Consider the following 21,165-nt stretch of genomic DNA (forward strand, 5'->3'; position numbering starts at 1 on the left):
GCTTTCCATTTCTGCCACGAGAGGGTGAGCAATGAGCTGAAGGCGCAATAGAGCCATTCCAGCAGCCATTCTGGAGTGGCTTTTACAAGAAGTGCCGCCACCACCGGAAGTCAGGCATGCCGTGTGCCGTTCACCGCCATACATTTGGGCTAATTTGCGAATCGCTGTCAATAATAATTGTTTGTGCAAATAAAAAAAAAACAAAAAAACTTTTGTTTCGTTTTTGTTGGCGGTGGAATGCTTTGGTTCAATTATAAGTCAACCCCCCACCTAAAATTTTAAAAAATTTAAAAATGGGTCGACTTACATTTTTGTAAATATCTATATTATAATAAGATATATACAGCGTGTTTGTTTGTAAGTAATTCAAACGGACCTTTTTTAGAAAAGAGGCAAGTTACAGGAATGCCGTCTTCACTCCGTGTTTCTGGGGCTCGGCATACATCAGATTGGGTGATAGCTGCCTCGCTAAAATGGCTAATTAACTTAGGTTTGTTAAGTAACTTTTCAATTAATGATAAGATGGTTCACAACAGACTTCTCTTGTTTTAAAGTTAATCGTTGTGAAAGGCTAAAACAGTTTGAACTGGATTTCAGATACCCAATGATCATGCTTTGCCTTTTTGTAGAATGATTTCAAAACTGGATGCAGAAAGAATGCCGAAACTTCCACCCTTCTTATGAATTTATACAAGAAAGACATACTGCTCTTGTTTCCGGCGCTTCGTCGTTATCTCGGCAGCGCACTGTCGGCGCATCCGAGAACGTCAAGGTGAGCAAGACGGCTATGTCGCACTTCCATACATCACCGTGGACAGCGATAACAATGTTCTTTCTGCGTCTAGTTTGGGAATCAAACAACAAAAACGCGAAAGCCGATAGTATCGGTGACCATCTCATAGTTTGTGGGCATTTTGCAAACTGTTTAAACTGGTTTAGTCTCTTATATTGTACATGTATGGAAACAATTCGACTTGGTGTTTTCCACAGTACCGACAGCCATTGTTGTGTGAACGCGCAAGACATGTGCCACGAACGAGTGCTTGTTTCCAAAAGCCGCTCATTTCAGCGCTGTGCAGCCATTTGCTTCCAAGGGCCGCACGCCTCGTGTGTTGCTGCAATTGTTGCAACATTTAAGACTAACCCAAACAGACCGAGGGGCTTTAATCCCTCTAACATTCACAAGTCCACCAATGTTTTTTTTTTTTTTTTCCCTGAAGCAAGAAATGAGCCAGTAATATAAAAACTTGGATGCTTTATTTAGAATATATACTATAAGAAGTCACCTTTAAAAAGTGGTGCAGCGTAAATCTTGCACCTCGATCTGTGGTGCCCACAGATCACTGGACGGATTCGACAATGCATTTTTTAATAGACTAACCCCCAACACCGGACAACACTTCCAAACAATAACCTCAAAGTAGACATGATATAGCTACATGTGTTGTACAACAAAACAAAAAAAAGAATAGAGATCATAGTTCTACTCCAATTCACAAATCACATTCTGACACAGCCAAGGCTACGAAACTTGCAGCACTCTTCATCCATCGAGCGTATGTCGCCTATCCAACCGCCAAATATTGTATTGGTGTTTCGACATAGAGTATAACACCATCTTTGAAGTCGCTGCAACTTCATCCTAAACAACCGACTGCCTCGCCCAAACCGTCCGCATGTACACTCTTACATATGCTTCCATTTCTTTTTCTTTGGCGTCTGCGATGAAGCAGCCGAACTAACTCAAGCAGTGAAAAAATACTGCATTCGACAATATGATCTATCAAAATGAGATACTATAGGTAAACAATACTAACAAAAGATTTGCAAGTTGTTTGCTCAATGCAATTTTCTCTAGACAAGGTAAGTGCTGCATGCATATCACTACACTGCTAAAAAGTGCTCCATGATCACTCTGGTGGAAATCTATTACTAGAGATAAAACAATAAGGAATCGGTAAAAAAAATTGGCAGGAACAATCGAAAAATCAAACGGCACGTCTGCTATTTTGCGTTAATCGACACAAAGCCATTTGCGTCTTTCAATACGGTGCCACGAAACTGTGGACATTATCTTTAAAGGTGGCACATGCCCCAGCCAAACTCCCAGTACATAAGTAACAACAAAAAAAGTCCAATGATACCATCTGTTGGGGAGCGGAGACAACTTTGTCCTTGGAGACACGGTGTGAGATCATAGAACCTTCTTACTTGTAGCTTGTCCCGCCGTCTGAAGAACCGCCAAAACTCGATGCTCGAGCTCTTGCTCACAGCACAAAAGGTTCCGCCCCATTTTCAGTTTCACTCTGCGCTCGTCTTGGCTCTGTGGCACAGGGGGCAGGTATGGCGTGCGAACATGTCATGCTTATCGGCGCCATGCTTGCAGAAGGAGCACGTCCACTGCTGGTCGGGGTCGCCGAGGATCCTTCCAGTGGCCACGCAGAGTGGGAGCTTGCCTCCACAGCTTGGACAGGCTAGCGACCTTCGAGGCAGGAAGAGAGCACGTGACAAAGTTTTTTATGCGGGAGAGGCTCGAGCAGAAGTAAAGCTGAGAAGCTGCTAAAGCAACGGACATTCTCACTGAACCAGACAAAGGACATTAGAAATGACGACGAACTGAACCACAAGCCGGAAAGTGCAAACAATCCCAGACTCGCACAAGTGGCGAGAAATCAAGGTGTATTTGTCTTTACCTTAGTATATGCGGTTGGCAATGTGGCTACCTCTTTAACCACTATTTTTTTTTCCTTTTGCGCCGAAATTCGGCTGTTCTTTGTTTCAGTTCTGGGCGCAGCCGACGAAACCAATCTAACCACTTCAAAAGTGCAACTCCGTGGTTTCTTCATCTTTCTCTATGCATTCTATAATCTGCTAAAAAAATCAAGTGCAGTGGATTCCCAGTGACTTGCAGTTTTAGCATGTTTCAATGTGTTCAAGCCTTCGACTGCACTCGGACTTACAACGAAACGAAGTATAGTTACCGGCAGTTTTAAAATGACGAGAAGGTCCTCCCAAGTTACGCTTTCACTAGCACGAGCGTTCCGACTTGAATGACGTCCCAGTGCCGTGCATGCTTAAGTGTGCGCTTGTAGTTGACACGCAACACAAAGCTCGTAAAAAGGTCAGCTTGAACTTTAGAACTGTACTCGAACACGAAGAAAGAAAGGACACCTGTCTGTCCTGTCATGTCCTTTCTTTCTTCAAGTTCAAGCACAGTTCTAAAATTCAAGCTCATCCATTTACAGGTATGTACCGACAAGCTCAACTCTCGATTGTCGTCCAACAAGGAGCTTTTGCCGGGGGCGCAACAACTGAAAGCTCCTTACCAAGGAAGATTGTCCTACGAGCTACAAGTTTTTTGTTTGTAATGCAGAATACCAATAGCTACACTTATCTCACCAGCGTCCATGCAACACACACTGTTTTTAAGGTTGGTTTGGCACCTCTTACCACTCCGTGACCGCAGACTCGCAACTGGGGCACTCCATTTTCACATCCCTGGCATCCTTGCGAGAGTACCTGCAGCACAAAAAATGTAAGCGCAGTTGGTGTACTGCACTCGGTGCCAGGAATTACCAGGTAGTATGGTGTCTGAAACGCATCTTCGAATGGCTCATTCTACCCGTGCATCAAAAGTGATGTTTAAGGGGGGACACTGGCTAGAGGTCAAACTTTTAAACTACTCAAGTGATCGGAACGAAATTAGCAGGGGAGATTTAGCTTCTGATGTAGGTGTACTGTGCAAATTTTCAGGTCTCTAGGACAAATTTACATACCTGCATAAAATGATGTGTCTCTTTTCATTAAGAAATCTATATATGAAAATGAAGCTATTAAGCATCATTTTGACTGCTTGAATATAAAGGGGGGGATGGGACCTCGGGCTATCTAGTTTTAATAACTTAAATGTAAATATTTCAGGAAGAGTTATTACCTCAAACTATGAGATGCATGTTTGTCCTATGTCAATTTTTGAAAACTTAGATTTTTATCACTGAGGACTTCAACTTAAAACAAAATAAAGTAGATAGCCCGATTCCTGAGTAAATTTCAGTTTAGAAACGTCTTGATTGTGGTATCAGAATACTTTCACCTTCGAAAAAAAGATTCCTTCGTATGAAATTTGCAGCAAAAAGTGGAACTGAGAAAAATGCATTCAAACATTGAACCTCTACTTTGTTACTGCCTCACAATCTGTTGAAAATATTTTATACCAATGTAACTATTTGGCGTATGGTTATCAAATTTGGTGTAAAGGTGTATAATTAGTTTCTAAAACTGAAAACCTCAAAATTAAAAAATGAATTTTTTCAAACAAATTTAAAATTTAGGCCCATGTCCCCCCTAAGTGGCAACAAATTGCATCGCAGGAGCCAACGTGTCATGCTGTTCGATTGTAATGTATAGTAGAACGTAAAGAGTGGCCATTCCCATAAACCCCAGTGGCTCTCTCGACTGGCGGCGCACCTAGCGACCGTTGTGAAGTTGGTCTCGGCTTCATGTTTGGGCGCTTCTGTTCGCTGCGTGGCTAGGGATAGATAGATCGTCCCTATTTGAAAGGCGTGGATGACTAATGTCGGCGATTCTGTTCGTATTATTAAGCACTAGCTTGTGCCACCAACACTGCTGCAACCAGCTAGAATTTTTAATTTATAGATAGGAATTGATTGCTCAAACGCACGCATAAATACTAAATTCCAAAGCAGGCAGGAAACTGTACACAATATGTGATAGAAAATTAAAACTGCTTCGCTCGACGAAAAAAGGGAGACGGCCAAACAAGAAAATTGGGTAATGCACAAATATTCATTGCGACCGTAAAGACAACCATAACAGAAATAACTGTTCCGCAGGCATCTGTCGAACCATGTAGCCCACTTCACCGTAAATGTGAGCGGAGGAGGAGCTACGAGAGCGAGCTCGATGCTTTAAACAAACTTGTAATACACACACGCAGTGAAAGCATCGTTCGAGACGACAAGTTCACGCTTGTGGCGTCGGCTCGCATGAATTTATGGGAAACAGAAAATGACTTTTCGGCAATGAAGCTGACGCTTGAGAGAGGCTTGAAACGCGCTCCACGCAGTTGCACTTTAATGGCCTATTCGTCTGGGGCACACCGTACCCGTCCAGTGCAGTAAACTCTTTCCACTTTAGTACACAAAAGTCTGGCGGGGAAAGAAGGAAACTCCCCTCTCCCCTTCCATATACCACGAACTGCACTGCACCGGTGCAATGCGGGGCCAGACGAATTGGCCATAATTGTCTCACCTTCGTCACAAAGAAAGACGATAAATTCACACGACAACAACAACTGCACACCCCCTGCCCTGCCACCTTTGTCGCAGTTACGGCGGCTGTCTAGCCATGGATCTTGCCAAAGCCCCGATCGCAGTCGTCGTAATATTTTTAACAAACGTTCGAAGCTACTACCAATTTTAGAAATACTAAAATTAAAGTAGAACTACTATCTCTTAATGGTACAAGTACGACAGACGTATAAATCAGAGGGCACCACTGCGCCCGCTGGCGGGTGTTGCGTATCCCAAGAACTTGGCCGCGATGGGGCTTTGGTGACCACTCTTTACATATCGCTATATTACTCTAGGGTCGGACATTGCAATCCTAAAGAAATGCGGCGAAAACGGCGAGCGGATGCAAGGGTCGCCATTGTCGCAAAGTCCCCAGCTCGTGTTTGCTTCGGTTTCCGTCAACCATCTGGCAGCAGAGCGACCTGCAACATAACAACAGACAGCAGAACAGGCTTCTGCCTCGTCCACCTCTGCCGCCACCGGGGTCGTGACATGACGCTTCCATGATGTCGTCAAGCAGAAATGGAGGGACCACTTTTGAGGACGGGATAAGCGCACCGGTCGAAGACGTGCCCACAGGCACTGTAGACGGGCTCCGTAGACGAGAGGCTCTCACTTTGTGAAGATGTCCACGGCCAGCTTCTCGAACGCCTGCCTTTGATCGGGGCTCAGGGTTTCCAGCGACTCCAGCTTCACAAAGGCCTTGGAGCAGGTCCCAAACGACCGGTTTGCGCAGCTCGTGAGCGCTACGGAAAATGCGCGAAAGACTGTTGACGCGCCGACACAAAACAATTGCCAAGAAAAAAAAAAAAGCTGGGGTTGTTAAGCTTTTTTTTTTTTTTTTTGTTACTTCAACGAAGCCAGGGGAATGTGCCCTGGGAGTAACAAGCAAAATCTTTTCCTTAACTATAGTCAAATACAGTTTAAGAATGACAAAGCAAGGGGGAAAAGGGTGTGCACAAGAAAAGCCATGGTGGAAAAGAGGTTGCTCCTCTCCACTTCAGCCTTTCCTAGTTTCTGCCCCCCCCCCCCCCCCTTTTTCCCCCTCACACTGCCCTTCTTATGTTGTATGTCTGACTATAACAGTACAAGGTTAATTTATACATGAAGAAAGAAAAGGTTGGTTTTAGCATACATATTCACTTTTAAATATTCTTTTTTTCCCCCCCCAAGATGTCAACAGGGTGCGGGGGTTTATATTTGAAGTGCCTGTTTGCCTGCAGAACTTTTTTTTGTGCCCCTCCTGAATTTTGTAAGACTCGGGGAATATAGAATAGCATAAATGCACTACAGTATCTGGGTCTACATACCACGGTTACTTTGACTGAGTGTACAGATACAATTGCAGTCAAGTTAACACGCTGTATTAATTTGTTATACTTAAAATGAATGTGACCTAATCAGAAAAAAAGAAAAGAAAAATTGTTAAAAATGGTTTTTGATGTTTATGAAAGAAAATGAAAGGGAGGGACAATAAAAAGGCTAGTCGAACAAATAAAAACAAAATAAAAGGCAGGTTTAACCAAATGTACTAAGTTATTAACATTACCTCCATATCCAGTACCTCTAATAAATAAAATGTGCGGCCATACAGGGCCAAATCAACTTGTAGAACTGTGTTTTAGCTCAGGTATGCAACAAGCCATTTTAAAAAGTCCTATGGAGCTCAGTGTAGAAGTGTCTAGCAAAAGGCTTTTTTAATGTGCAGAGGCAATGCATTTGATTAACAGTACTACAGCATTACTATAAAACACCAAAAATAAAAAAAAATAACAAAAATATTCTAGTTGTTTTATAACACAAATTTACGAGAAAAAGACTACTCACCGAGGAGAGTGTAAATTTCCGAAACATCAAGGATGTCTTCATAATCCCTCAAGTTCAGAGCAGTCCTCATGGCAGCATCCATAAAACCTGTTAAGCATAGGTATTGGCATTACAAACATGAGCAGGCCTTACTAGAAATCAAAACACTTTCTCGTTGCCACATCAGTAACTTCCCACTATTGATTCAGGACAAGTTTATTGTTGATAAAGCTTTATGATCACAATTTTTTCCTTGGCTGGATCAATAAACGGAATGTAAAAATGTCCATTAGTAATCGTTAAAAAATGCTAAGCCTCATTGCGTTGGCACTCTGACATTCAGAGACCAGTTAATAAAGAGGTCACTGAAGTGACAAACTATGATTACCCTGATAAGAAGAGTATGCAAACTCCAGGTTATCAGCTAGCTCCCCATGAGGGCACAAGGAAGGCAAAAGTGAGCCTCCCCCTTACGAACAGTTTGAACCACATAAACTTTCCACATCTATTAGAAAAAAAAATCCCATCTTGACAGCCTTCTGTGGCAAATAAATAGATGTCATGAACAAACCCATGCTATGCTGACTTTTAATCATCCTCCAAGCTGCTCCTCTATAAGAATGTCTCTAAAAAAAAAACAAAGCTGGTTTACCAGGATTTAAATAAAATTCAATTTGCATTGAGAAATGTAAGGCAAATTGATAGGCAATTTTTTTGCATATGAAAGATGTTATAGCATCACAAACGTTTATATCATTGTTTACCTGCACACCTAGCCTGCTCAGCCAGATGCCTAGTACTTTCAAGGCGCTCTTCATCCGATAACTTAATGCGTGTCATCTGTACACTTGAAATGATAAACCTGGTGTATCAAGGCCCGTTCACACTCTTGCGACCTCTTAAACCTGGGTTCCTTAAAACTTCTTAAACCAGAGAACACACTGGCGCCATCTATTGGGAAGCAGTGTAAACTCGGCGGTTCGGTATATTTTTTTATTTCTCGCGCATTATCCTTTCTTTTTTGGCTCGAAAAACGTTTGTCAATGTTATAAACGAGCCTTTCTATGGGTATTACGCACATTTGACCTCGGAAATCCCGCAAAACCTCCGCTCTTGTGAAATGCAGTTCCAGGGTTACCGCATAGATGGCGCCACAATGCCAGTGTGTTCCCTCATTCTAAAAACATTTAAGAAGTTTTAAGAGATCTCGTCTCTCTCAGTCGTACTCGGTCGCAAGAGTCTGAACGAGCCTTCACCCAGAACCTTCCAACCCACTCCTCCTCCTCACTCCACCCCTGGTCATATGACCTCCCCGTTAACCAATCGGCGTCGAGCACCTCGCTTCTCTCCCACCCATCAACCAACCGGTGCCGAGCTTCGCGGCCACGCTCTTATCCATGCTTCACGAAATGCCGAACAACTACGGTAGTTAAAGAACATTTCCCGTTAACACTGGCCACTGACGAGGCTAGCTAAAGCTGAATGGCTGACCTTCGTAGAGCTGACGCTGTGCCAAGATGTAAAAGTGAAACGCCTCTGCGCCACGCCAAGGCTGATCCATAGGCCTCGACGTGTTTAAACTTGTCGAGTCGTCCGACATGAGCGCATCCAGTGCAAGGCTCACCTGCACGGAGGGAAACGCTGGCGAGTATTCAATCTCTGGCCAAAAAATGGTGATCGCAATAATTATACAAGAGCATAAAATGCTTGTTCTATTCTGTGTCTCGTGCCCTGGCTTTTGCAGAGAGGATATCAAGTTGTGGCAAATTCGGGGCGCAATAACGCTGCCTAGAAATCGTTTTGTACTTCTTCAAGAATCAACAACACCCAAAAGTAGCCCTTTTTTTTTGTTTTGCGCAAAGCTCTACATTAGGTTGTTGAGACACTACCCAAAAACATGCTTGTTGCAAATGCGCATATTAACCGCAAAAGCAAATCAATATCCAAGGAGCAGAAGACAGTGATGTCAGAGACTCTGGGAGTTGCTGGGAGCCGCCTGGATTGTTGCACTCCCCGTGACAATGCAATAAAAGTTTGTCTAAATGGAAGCATTTTCGGCATTTAAGTGGTCGCATCAATTACGTTTCATAGGATCTATGATATTCATTAAAAGAGCTGCCACAGAAGGCCTCTTAAGTCTCAAATATTCCGGGTTCAATGTTGCCATTGCACATCACTCAGAAAAAGAAAGCGACAGAGGCACCCAGAAACCAGCTCTCGAGCGGCGGTTTTCATGCGGAGAAAAGGTCAGATTTTTATTTGCTAACACTTTGCCTCGATTCTTGGGTCCTATTAAGCCGGCTTTCCACAGAAGCTTCGGCACACGTAGGTGCCTTATCTAAGAAAAATGCGACCTGGCTTACTTCGTTTGCAGCTTTGATGCTGCTGACACTCCTGGACGCTCTCCGTGCCAGGGTGCGGTGCTCCTCAACAAGGGTTGCGGCAAGCACATAGATCTTCTTCATTGTGAGTGGAGTGTGGTGGTTCTTCTTGTACTCTTCTGCTGCAATCTGAGCGGTAAATTTTCAGAATTTATGTAATGGAACCAGGCTACAATGCTGGCAAGGCAGACGCTAAATCGGCTATAACCTGCATCCAACTTGTATATTTTGGGGGCAAACGCGAAATTGTAAAAGCTTGTGCATTGGTTTTCAATGTTCAACGCATCCAGGCGCCCTTTGTTAATTTGGCACGTAAAGCCTCCCTCGATGTTCAGAGCCCATATCTGAAATTATTATATTTGAGCGAGCGGAAATTAGGTGTGTTTCGTGCATTGAAACATTCTTATTTGAGTGAGGTATTTATAGTTAGTTTACTGCCACTCTGGCCAATTACTACTCTTCTGTGTCATACAGCTTGGAGACATAAATTAAATTGTAAAGTACAAGTAACAGAGTACATTATAAAAAAATTTTGGTCTGGTTAACTTGTCTTGAAAGTTACACTTGCTATAAAAAACCAACAACTAGCAGCTGTAGCTTGATTGCTAGACTTGCATAGTAAGCACACCCGCTAGACTGATTGGCAAATCGGTTATCGGTGCCGCAGACAAGTTCACGACGCCGATTATCGATTTGACGATCACGTGCGAAGAATCTCGACACACCCGTCTCCAACTTCATATCGAAAAATAGTATACTGTCCCTACGTAAGCTGCGGGATCCCAGAAAGCGACCACAGGCTCATAGCTTCCAGTCGTGCGCAAGGCCACCCAATGTTTCCGAGAACTTGGACGCATGGCAAAAGGACATACCTTGAACATGAGCTGAGCGGCATCGAGGAAGCGGTTGGCTTTCCGATAGAGCTCGACGGCGCTGAGGACCTTTTTCTCGTCGAGCAGGTGCTTCGCGTACCGTGCGAGGACAGTGTCTATTTCCCGGATGTTGAATTCTTTTGCAAGTTCGATGGCGTCGTTCCATTCGTTCAGAGAGACGCAGATGTCTATGGCTGCCTTCACTTTGTTGCACTGAAACGTGATGCACATTCACACGCTTAGGAGATGGATGGCTCATTTCTGCTTGGAATTTCGCTATTACGTTGCACTTTAGAAGTACAGCGACACTGCGGTTTGCATGTGGTAGCGTCTACTTGGCACGTCTGTGAGACGAGGGACGCCTATAGTCACCGACGGCTTAAGAAATGCACGACGTGGCTCACGACGTTCGAGCTTCTTGCTTAGTGATTCAATCTTCGGCTCTAATCGGCTAATGCCGCAAGCTCATTGGCCGCATTGCGATAATGAGATGCTTGGAACTCGCCATATGTCTTGCTTTTCTTAAGGTGTCTGCAACCATGGAAAGCGCAACTACCTAATAATCTCTTAAGAACGCCTACCCAATACAAAGAGAGAAATGTTAAAAAACAAGCAGTGAGCGATCTGACAGCAAAATTTGATCAAGGATATGCGATGAACGCCGGGCCCTGCTACAAACCACGGGGAACGGGAACTGATACCACAAATCATAGACATGGCAAATTCGCGCCCCACGGCGTGGTAGATGCGCGGGAATTCGCTGCAAGCTCCCCTCCCCAGACATGGGAACGGATGCCGCAGAACACGGACACAGTGCAAATTTGCACTTCGCAGTGCAATGAACACGCGAGAACCCGCTACAAACTCAAGGGTCACGGAAACCGATGTCGTGTGCGCAGGTCACGGACAAAAGGATTGCAGGAACCCACTACGAACTTGCGCAACACGAGAACGGATACCGCGGATCACGGATGCAGCAGACTTGCACCTCTCACTGCAATAAACATGAGGGAATGTCTGCGAACTCGCTTGCAAGCGTACCAGGACAGCAGGTCGCACGGTTGATGCGATTTTTGTCGAACATCGGGCGATCGACATCCGGCGGGAATCGGGGTTGGGCAATGTTTGGGAATTCTTATGCTGCAAATATTTAATAAAAAATATTTAAAAAATAGCCACTAAACGAGATGGGCAATTTTTTGGGGGGAGAGTGTTCATATAGAATTTTACAATAATCAAACCTGGAACTGCATAATTGTTTGTGAGTAACACCGTGGGGAGTACCGTGAACTGCCAATCGAGACCAAGTGCACACTGGCCATTCACCTTCTCTAAAATAAGTAGTTTATCAAAAAGTGCAAAATTCGCTTTTGTCTCAGTGTACTACAGTAGAAATTCGTTGATACGTTCTTGGTTGATGTTTTCCCGCCTGCTACGTTCAAAAACGCCATCCTGTTTTACTTCCATAGAGATACATGTATTCGTTTTCTGTCTGTTACGTCCAAAAGTGTCTGCATCGCATCTTCCTTTTACTCCTTTCCTCTTTTTCCGTCTCTCTGTCTCCTCGCTGGGCTTTGCTAAGCTCTGCCACAGCTTGCTTCCCATCTTGCCTAGGTGTGACCTTGGAGCACTGCTTAAACGGGGAGCGAGGCTGGCAAGGCGGCAAACGCTCATTCTCTCTTGCTCTCTCTTTCATCTGTCCTTCTCTTTCTCTGGCACAAGGTGCGCCCGTACGCACGCTGCGCTTCAAGTTTCTGTTCCGCTCGATTACGTGAACTGTGGTTTCGAAGTATGTGCGCTTTGCGCCCATTCACGACGGTCATGGCATCGCGAAAAAGGAAGGTACTCTCCTTTTAAAGAGAAGTCAAAAATTTAAAAGAGAAGAAAGTGATGAAGATGTCAATCAAGAAACGAACGATTACGCTGCGCACACGTTTGCGGATGCGATCGTTGCATTGGACAGCTTCCGCCGCTAAGTAAATGTTCATGACTGTGTGGAGAGTGATAGAGGACTGCGGCTCCTGAAGAAACAGCTTTTACTGCCTAACATTAATTCGAAGCGGCAGGGGGATGCTTTTGTGAACATGTCTGAGTCCTCAACAGTTCTGTAAGTACACATAAAGTAAACCATTCTATAAGAGCTGCTTTCTATCTCATGTAGAGCCCCCTTAAGTGCGTTATCGGTTGTTACGTTTTCGCGGATGATACATTTTTTTTTCTGCAATCCCCTGAAAAACTATCAACAAAATTTTACTGTAGTACCTACATAAAACAAAAACAACTGAACAAGAATTGTCATCAAGTCAATCTGGCAAGCACAGCACCAAGTTCAAAAATAGGGAAGAGTAATTGTTTATATTTGTTTTATTGTACAATATACAGTCAAACCCGTTTATAACGAACAGCAGGAAACGCTACGATCAGTTCGATATAGCAAGCGATGTAGCAGAAAACATTTACAACGAACTTCCACGATGCGTCCATTGTAAGGCGAGAGCTTCTCTTTCTTTTGCATCTCTTCACTTCGGCCTTGTAACAATGCGCTGGGAAGATTTATTTCTTTTTGCACGTGTGCAGATTTTGTTTTTTCTAGCTTATCTCTCCTGAATCGCTTCTCTTTGCTCAGTTATGTTTGCAACTTGAGCTATTGGAATTTTCTTTCTTTCCTACTTTTTTTTGGGGGGAAGGGACAGGCTAGAAGACGATTGTTGGCGCGTTTTTGGAAACCTTCTCGGGGAAAAAGTTTGATATAGCCAATATGCTGTTTGCTATAAAGATGACTTTTTACATGCATTTTTATTTAAATTTTCTGCGAGTTCGATATCGTCAATAATTCGCTGTATGTGGGTTCGTTCTAAAAGGGTTTCACTGTATTACCTTAAAAAAGTGGAAGTAAACTAGATATCAGTCAAGCTTTACAATGCCCCTTAGCCCTGTTCCTGCTTACAAATTTCTAAGCAGCAATTTTTTCCAGACTACTGTGGTGCTATTGCAAAGATGCAACTGCAGGTTTCAAGAGTAACACCACCCTTATGCTATACCCTGACCCTAGTGTGACCAGCAGACATACAAGCATGTCACTTTGACAGCCATTGATTTCTGATGCAGCCCTACCTTCTTAAATGCCTCCACAGCTTGACTACACATACCCACAGATCCAAACATGGAACCAATGTCCTGAAACCAAAGTTACAGCAAATGTAAAACACTGGAGAGACGTCTGAAGCTATGCGATCAAGGTTCGAAAGAAACCACAGAGTGACACCACAATGCATTCTACCCATAAACTAACCAACACAGAAGAGCTCTAAAAGCTGCTCTTAAAATAAATTAAGGTATAGAAACTTAAACTGAACTGTTAAGTTAATTATATCCTTAGAAATGTGTTTAAATACAGTCTAAGCTCATTATAACAGACCTTGATTTTAGCCAAGATTTCGGTCTGTTGTAAATGGAGTATGTTGTATGCAGATTTGAAGTTGAGTCAATGGTATGTAGAGAAAAATCAACTGAACTTCACAAATCGGTATGTTATATCTAGGGTGTGTACTTTCCGGTGTTTATTTTTGAGAAAAATCGGCGGATGTTTTTCGGTGTTTATTTATTTTCAAAACACCGGTGTATTTCGGTGGAACGTCTCACGACCAGGCTAAAATCTGTGAATATCGGTGAAAAAAAAGTGTTTGATCACAGACAGAGAGTTCCAATTTTATTCACATAGTTCATACACTTCTTCTCTAGGAAGCAACTATTTCTAACACTTGGTTATTATAGTAGATGTAAGCATACTTTCATGCTTGCATCTACACGCAAGGAACATGCTGCCGTCATGGCAGCACGTACCTTGCAGTTCGCAACCCGCAATTATGAAAACGCACCCTCCTGTACGACACGGACGTTGGCAGTGTCTTCCAGGAACCACAGCAACCTCTGAATACATGGCTTGCACCGACATCACTTGGCCAGACACAATGAGGAAAAGGCACGTGAGAGCCTACCCTCCACTGTGTTAATTTTTCCATAAAAGGGGGCCATGGGAGACACAATAGGGGAAAGGCGTATAAGAGCTTAGCTTCCACTGCGTTCACTAGACGCTTTTGACCCCCAGAAAGGAGGGCGGACTGACGCCACCATAAACACTGGAAGAATGCAGGATCCACGAGATAACACGTTTGACGAACCTCTACGGGGAAAGGGTTTCGCTAGGTCGGAAACGTGCAACGACCGGTGTTTTTCGGTTTTAACCAGGGTGAAAATATCCAACCACCGGTGTTTTTCGGTTTTAACCGATTTTATATTTTCGTCACCGACGGATGTTTATCGGTGTTTTTCGGTTAAAACCGGAAAATACACACCCTAGTTATATCCCAAAATCTGTTATAACCAGGTCTGTTGTAATGAGCTTAGACTGTATAGTTACAGTTAGGTACTTGCAAAAAGTAACGAAGTTACATTTTATTCACTTTTTTAAAATATCCCACGGGATGTCGAGGTATGCTGCCAGTTCTGACCATCCGTTCAGGCTCCAATGCAAAAAGATATTGGTACAGTTTTGCTTTGAACTTCTGATTTAACACTCTGTTCACAAGAGTCTGCAATAGTGAGAAGAACATGCAGCAGTGATATTTGCATCATTAAACAAATGCTATATGAATTAATATGTCTTCAGAAGTTTCATTGTAACTAGTAACAGTAATTTAAATACTTTTCATGAGTTACTTCACAGTTTTTAAAAACGGCAAAACACAGTTTCAACTGAACACTGCCACTAGATGCCCCTTACAACGAAACGTTGGGTATGCACGTAATCCAGGTGATGATGAGACCCCAAGATGGAAATCTAGCTTGTGAAAGAGCTAGCTGCGTCTTGATGGAACTTACAGCCAAAAGTGGCTGGCCCTCTGGTAGGCTCTTCATGAGGCTCTCGAGGCTGTCATAATCCTCTATGGTGTAGTAGGCTTCGGCCAAGCGGCCGTGGTTGTGTCCTTGCTTGTAGTAAGTGACAGCACTGTCCCTGGGGTGCCGCAAACAACCCGTTCAATGTGCCAGCTACAAGATCACGGCTTTATCTTTCCGTAGTAAAAAAATCCGAGGAACAATAAAACTTTCACATCAGAATCCTAAAGGAATCAAAGTTCTCAATCCTAGCCTCACGTGACTGATTAAAAATCTGTTGACTGCTACAGAATGTTACACGGTTTTCTAACGGACCTCTATAGTCGCATATTGTAATTGCCAAGACACGTATTTCTCTCAACACTAAGTCCCGACACATTTCTGCTGACTTAGACTGGCAGCCATTCTTAACAGAAAATTCTCGGACATACCACCGGGTGTCCGCGAGAAAACCAAACCCTGTTTTTTGCACTGCAAAAATAAACTAGACATCGCGGAGAGCTCTAACTCCGTCAGAATGTAGCCCCAGCGATTTGAGCAAGATGCCAAAGTTTCAGCACCAACCGTTATCTTATTCAAAAGTTATAAGCGATTTTCTGAAAATGTCAATGTTAAAATGGCGGTCGATGGAGCTCTGGAATACATAGCGCCAAAAACCGAAATCGGGAAAAAATGGGCCCAATTTTCCAACTGAAAATTTTTAAACCTCACTTATAACTTTTGAATAAGATAACGGTTGGTGCTGAAACTTTTTGGCATCTTGCTCGAATGGCTGGGGCCACATTCTGACGGAGTTTGAGCTCTCCGCGACATCTAGTTTATTTTTGGGCTGCAAAAAACAGGGTTCGGTTTTCTTGCGGACGCCCGGTATTTTAGAACTTAAAAATAAGCCTCTCGTGATGTTTGATGAGCTTCGCAAGCTTAATGCTACATTCTATTGTCTAGACATCAAGCTACCTCCGGTTACTCAAGAATAAACCAGTCACTGAACCAGCTGGAATGCCATCCTCGGAAAGGGTAGTGATTGGGGATCCATAAAGTTGCTAGTTGGCCCGACCAGTAGCCATGAAAACAGTATTTAAGGGGGGACACTGGCTAGAGATTTAACTTCTGAACTACTCAAGTGATCGTAATGAAATTTGTAGGGGACATTTAACACAAGATGTAGGTTTACTGTGCAAAACTTCCGCGTCTCTAGGACAATTTTACATACCTGCATAAGATGATGTGTCACTCTTCGTTAAGAAAACTATGATATGCAAATGAAGCTATTAAGCACCATGTTGGCTGCTAGAATATAAAGTGGGGGATGTGGAATTTTGGGCTATCTAGGTTTTATAACTCTAATGTAAATATTTGAGGAAGAATGATTACCTCAAAATATGATGCATATCTGTCCTATGTATGTAAAATTTTTGAAAAGTTCTTATTTTCAATGAGGAATTCAACTCAGGACAAAATAAAGTAGATAGCCCAATTCCCCAGTAAATTTTAGTTCAGAAACATCTTGATTGTGGTATCAGATTACATTTACCTTCAAACAAGAGATTCCTTCGCATGAAATTAGCAACAAAAAATGGTGCCGAGAAAGATGCATTCAAACATTGAACTCTTTTACTTTGTTACTGCCTCACAATCTGTTGAAAATATTTTATATCAACTAACTATTTGGCATATGGTTATCAAATTTAATGTAAGGGTGTATGATTCGTTTCTAATACCAAAAAAACTCAAAATTGAAAAATGACTTTTTTTTTTTCTTTTTAATTATATTTAGGCCCATGTCTTCCCTTAAAGGGCAACTCCGCTCAATTCCGAAAAATTTAGGCTTACATGTGATTCCATTTCACAAAGCACTACTAAACAACTTTACGTCTTCAAATTCGCGAAATGTGGAATATTATTTGTGTAATCCTAATTTAAACATCAGCTGATACCGAAACCGAAACTTTGGTTGCGTCGGGCAACACCGGTCTCGTGTGGTCAAAGTCATGGCCACGTCACGTTGAACCACGTGGTCTTGTGACGTTCGGGAGGGGGGGCGAGGGACAGGACACGCGACGCGCGCAGGTCGCTTCGCGTGGCGTGGACGGTGATGGCCCGGGGGAGAGGGGGAAGGGGAGAAGACGAAAGAGAAGGGGAGCAGAGAAACAGACCGATAAGCGCGCAGGGCAGCGTAAACTAGCGCATCTGCGTTACGGTGATCACGTGGACGCCCGGTCAGCCAACACCAGGAGGAGAAACTCATGACGTCATCATTCAATTTTGCTCTGAGATGTAAAAACAAACAAAATGTGAGAATGACGTAGTCATGCCTCTGACGTAGTGGCTCAACGTTTGCCACTCAAACTCCGTTGCATTGACTGCACTGACGATTGCGCCTCATGTCGCACGCTAGACTTGAAGGTTTGCTGGCCAGTTTATTAAATATATAGACGGAATTAGATCGTAATATTTGACATGGGCTCTTCCTATATGATACTGAAGAGGGCTACATAGTTTTCTAAATATCAAAAATGAAGCGGAGTTGTCCTTTAATTAAAGCACCAAAAATGAGCTACCTCGTGGTGCCATTACATTTGAAAAGCACTGTACATACCTCTCAGTATTAGAAGGGTAAAATAGTGCTCTATATTGCATTAGCTGCTCGAGCTCTGTTTCTCAAAATAAGGTGCATACTACAATGGCACTCCATTATAAGCCGAAGAACCGTTTACACACGGCGTAGTTTCACAGCAAGTGTGCGAGACTAAGCAGACGACAGCTAACCAGAGGGCATGCAACCAGAGGGAAATGCACCGCACCATTTGCGCCTGTCGACGTAGTAATCTCCAATGGCATTCCAAGCCTCCTCGAGTTGTCGGTCGTCGGCCCCGCTGTTTCCCGTCTTGAGGAGCTGCACCACTCGAAACCAGTCTCCCAGCATCTTGCGCATTGAGATCGCCAGGTCTCTGGATGCAGCCGACCAGTCGCGATGGAATTCTCCGGTTTTTCTTTGGGGGCGAGCCAGCCGTGCACGTTTAGAAGCGACGGGCACTCTCATGCTTTATATGTGACTAGATCCACTCGCTACGTCTTCTTTGATATACGCTACATATACAGTTTGCTTCTGTTTGCTGCTGATTTTGGTTTCGAGACTAGAGTTTGCCAGCTTCGCTGAAATTCTGGAGGGCCAGCCGGGTCAGAAGATTCGGCAGCAGTCGGCGTGACTTGGCAGGATGCAGGAGTGAGGCACGTGCGTGAAGGAGGGGGAAAAAACAGAAAAAAACAAACAAAAACAAGCACAGTGAATGCAACTGAAGTGAATGGGCATGCCTAAACGAAAGGTTCTTAGTTGCAGAGTCTATCAAACTTTTGCCGGAAGGTATGACTGTCGAGTTAGTGAGTGCAGACGAAAACTAAGTTGAGGACTCTTTGTTCTCACCTTCTGTCAATGTCTAGGTAGATCTTTTCGGCGTCGTCGAACTGCTTGAAGTAAGCCTTAACTTCGGCCTTTCGTATGTCCTCATTCTGAAAAGGTATTGAGCGCAAATTAATTAAGCTTTGAAGATCATTAGATGGCACCAAGCTATTCTCAGTAGGCTGCCAAGCACCATTGCTTGGCAGTCTACTGCCAAGCAAAAAGTGCATATTTTGTGCACAAAAATGTGCACAAAATAATGCACATTTTTGAGTTATAATAAACTTTACTTTGCTACTACCCCAGTATGTAGGTCTGATGTCAGCATAACATATTTTCCCTAAAGGATGTTGGAAAGAGTAGAAGGTTTTAGTATAGATAAAAACTACAACCAGACTGCAAAACAAGAGGAATGGCCAGAGGTCTTAAAGACAGCAGGTTTAGCCAGTTTTTGTCTTTATCTACTAAAATTAGAAAAGCAGATAGTATGTATAAGTTATAATCCACCAAGATATTTATCATTTTCCCTAAGTATTGAGAAAAAAATATTTGCATAGCATATTCAAAGTCAAAGTCAAAGTCAAAGTCAAAATGTGTTTTTATTTGTACACAAGATGTTAGATAATTACACTTATTCAGACGGGGGTCCCAAAGTTTTCAAAAGAAAACTGTTGAAGGGACCCCTTGGTAATAAAGGGTTAGTCAGCGATCAAGTTAACACCATTATATAAAAAATAAAAAAAAATAAAAAAACGAAACACAATTGTGGTATCTACATAATCAAAATATTAACCAAGTGAAAATAGAGAGAAGAAAAGCTAGAAAGTCGAGAAAAAAAGGACAATATCAGTGTGTGTTTGTGATTGTGTGAAAGGTGTGCCTAGGAGAGAAGAATGAATCGGAGGGGGGGGGGGGGGGGGGAGGGGGAGGGGAGGGGGAGGGGCATAGAAATGGTTGATGAATCATGCAGATAGTATGTGGGCACGTATGGCTTGTTTAAAGATATGATGACATGGCAGTTAGGCAGGGTGGTAGAGAGTTCCACGTTTTAGTAGCAATATAAATGAAGGTGAACGCACCATAATTAGTTCGTATCCATGGTACAGACAGTGACGCTTGTGAATGTGAACGCAGAGGATACATGACATCTTGATGAGTAAAACTAATTGAAGAGCATGTTATTTGATTGGTGATGAACTTAAATGTTAATAATGCTACACGATAATCGAGGCATTGATTAACTGTTAAAATGTTGAGGAAGCGGTACGCAAATTGAGCACATTCGCGCCTATTAACAAACAGCATTGCTCGTAGTGCCGTGTTCTGGGCGATTTCTATGGGTTTTAGTGTTGTTTTATATGTCAATCCATAAATGGATAACCCGTACGAAATGTGAGTATGAATGAAGCTATGATAAAGCATTTGGAGGGTTCGTAAGGAAAATATGTGCCATAGTTTATATAGAATTGGAATATTTCGATATATCTTATTAGTTGTGTCTTTTACGTGTTGGTGCCATGTTAACTGATGGTCAAGTGTTAGTCCTAAAAATTTAGTATGGTACACTCGAGTTAGGTTAATACTTGCAAACGAAAGCTGAGGTGTGTTTAAAATTAGTTTGTTTTTCGGGGCAAAAATTATGTAGTTTGTTTTCGCTATATTGGGAACTAATTTGTTATGGGTTAGCCATTTAGCAAGCTTTTCTAAAGTGTTATTAGCTTCCATGTATAGTTCTGTCACGCTTGCATTAGATATAAAAATATTTGTATCGTCGGCATAAAGAACACAATCTTTTTGTAAATAGGCTGCCAGGTCATTAATATATATTAAAAAAAGAAAGGGACCTAATATTGAGCCTTGCGGAACACCGATGGTAATAGGTTTAGTTGTTGAAATAATGCCATCTAAAGTGACAAATTTGCATCTGTTTGATAGATAACTTTTGATTAGATTGAGAGCAACACCGCGAACCCCGTAAGCACTTAATTTCTGTAGTAAAAGTTCATGGTTAATTAGGTCAAACACTTTTGTTAGGTCTACAAAGATTCCCATTGTTAATAACTTCATTTCAATATTTTGCTTTGTTGTCTGTTGTTTGCCATAGTTGTTTCCCATAATGCTGTATAGCATGGGTTCTGAAACTGGGTTCCGCGTAAAACAGGTCTCATGGGTTCTGCAAGCACCCAAATTGCAGTGCCTCCCCCCCTCCCCTAGTTTAACCTTCCACAGACTGAGGCATGGATTGTGTTGGTATTGCAGACAAAGCAACCTCACCCTTTGCACTGGTAAGTCCAGCTGCCTTCTTATTCCGTCTGTAGTCCTACATTGTCTTATTCTGTCAGAGCAATAAACTCTTGTTCACTATCTAAACACCTTTATTGCCCAGTATGATTGGTTGGAAACAAAGGGGGCGGGGGGGGGGGGGGGGGGGGGTTATCCTTGGGACTTTTTGAGGGTTGCTGGGGTTCCCTGGGACGAAGTTTGAGAACGCCTGCTGT

At 42.9% G+C, this 21,165-nt stretch overlaps 1 protein-coding gene across 1 annotated transcript in view; it reads right to left on the reverse strand.

Annotated features, from left to right (window-relative positions):
* Positions 1 to 1,238: 1,238 nt before the first annotated feature.
* LOC8024178 (WD repeat-containing protein 35) overlaps positions 1,239 to 21,165 on the reverse strand; it is a 43,597-nt gene continuing 23,670 nt past the window's right edge. Inside the window, exons 23-33 of the mRNA XM_040502261.2 lie at positions 18,692 to 18,777; positions 18,072 to 18,218; positions 15,253 to 15,385; positions 13,486 to 13,548; positions 10,372 to 10,584; positions 9,482 to 9,628; positions 8,610 to 8,742; positions 7,140 to 7,226; positions 5,929 to 6,058; positions 3,451 to 3,519; positions 1,239 to 2,482 (exon numbers count right to left, since the gene is read on the reverse strand). Of these exons, the coding sequence (XP_040358195.1) occupies positions 2,302 to 2,482; positions 3,451 to 3,519; positions 5,929 to 6,058; positions 7,140 to 7,226; positions 8,610 to 8,742; positions 9,482 to 9,628; positions 10,372 to 10,584; positions 13,486 to 13,548; positions 15,253 to 15,385; positions 18,072 to 18,218; positions 18,692 to 18,777 (1,389 nt within the window). The 3' untranslated portion in view covers positions 1,239 to 2,301. The remainder of the gene's footprint in view (positions 2,483 to 3,450; positions 3,520 to 5,928; positions 6,059 to 7,139; positions 7,227 to 8,609; positions 8,743 to 9,481; positions 9,629 to 10,371; positions 10,585 to 13,485; positions 13,549 to 15,252; positions 15,386 to 18,071; positions 18,219 to 18,691; positions 18,778 to 21,165) is intronic.

This window comes from Ixodes scapularis, unplaced genomic scaffold, assembly GCF_016920785.2.
Source record: "Ixodes scapularis isolate PalLabHiFi unplaced genomic scaffold, ASM1692078v2 PGA_scaffold7__128_contigs__length_106722199, whole genome shotgun sequence".
Lineage (NCBI taxonomy): Eukaryota > Metazoa > Arthropoda > Arachnida > Ixodida > Ixodidae > Ixodes > Ixodes scapularis.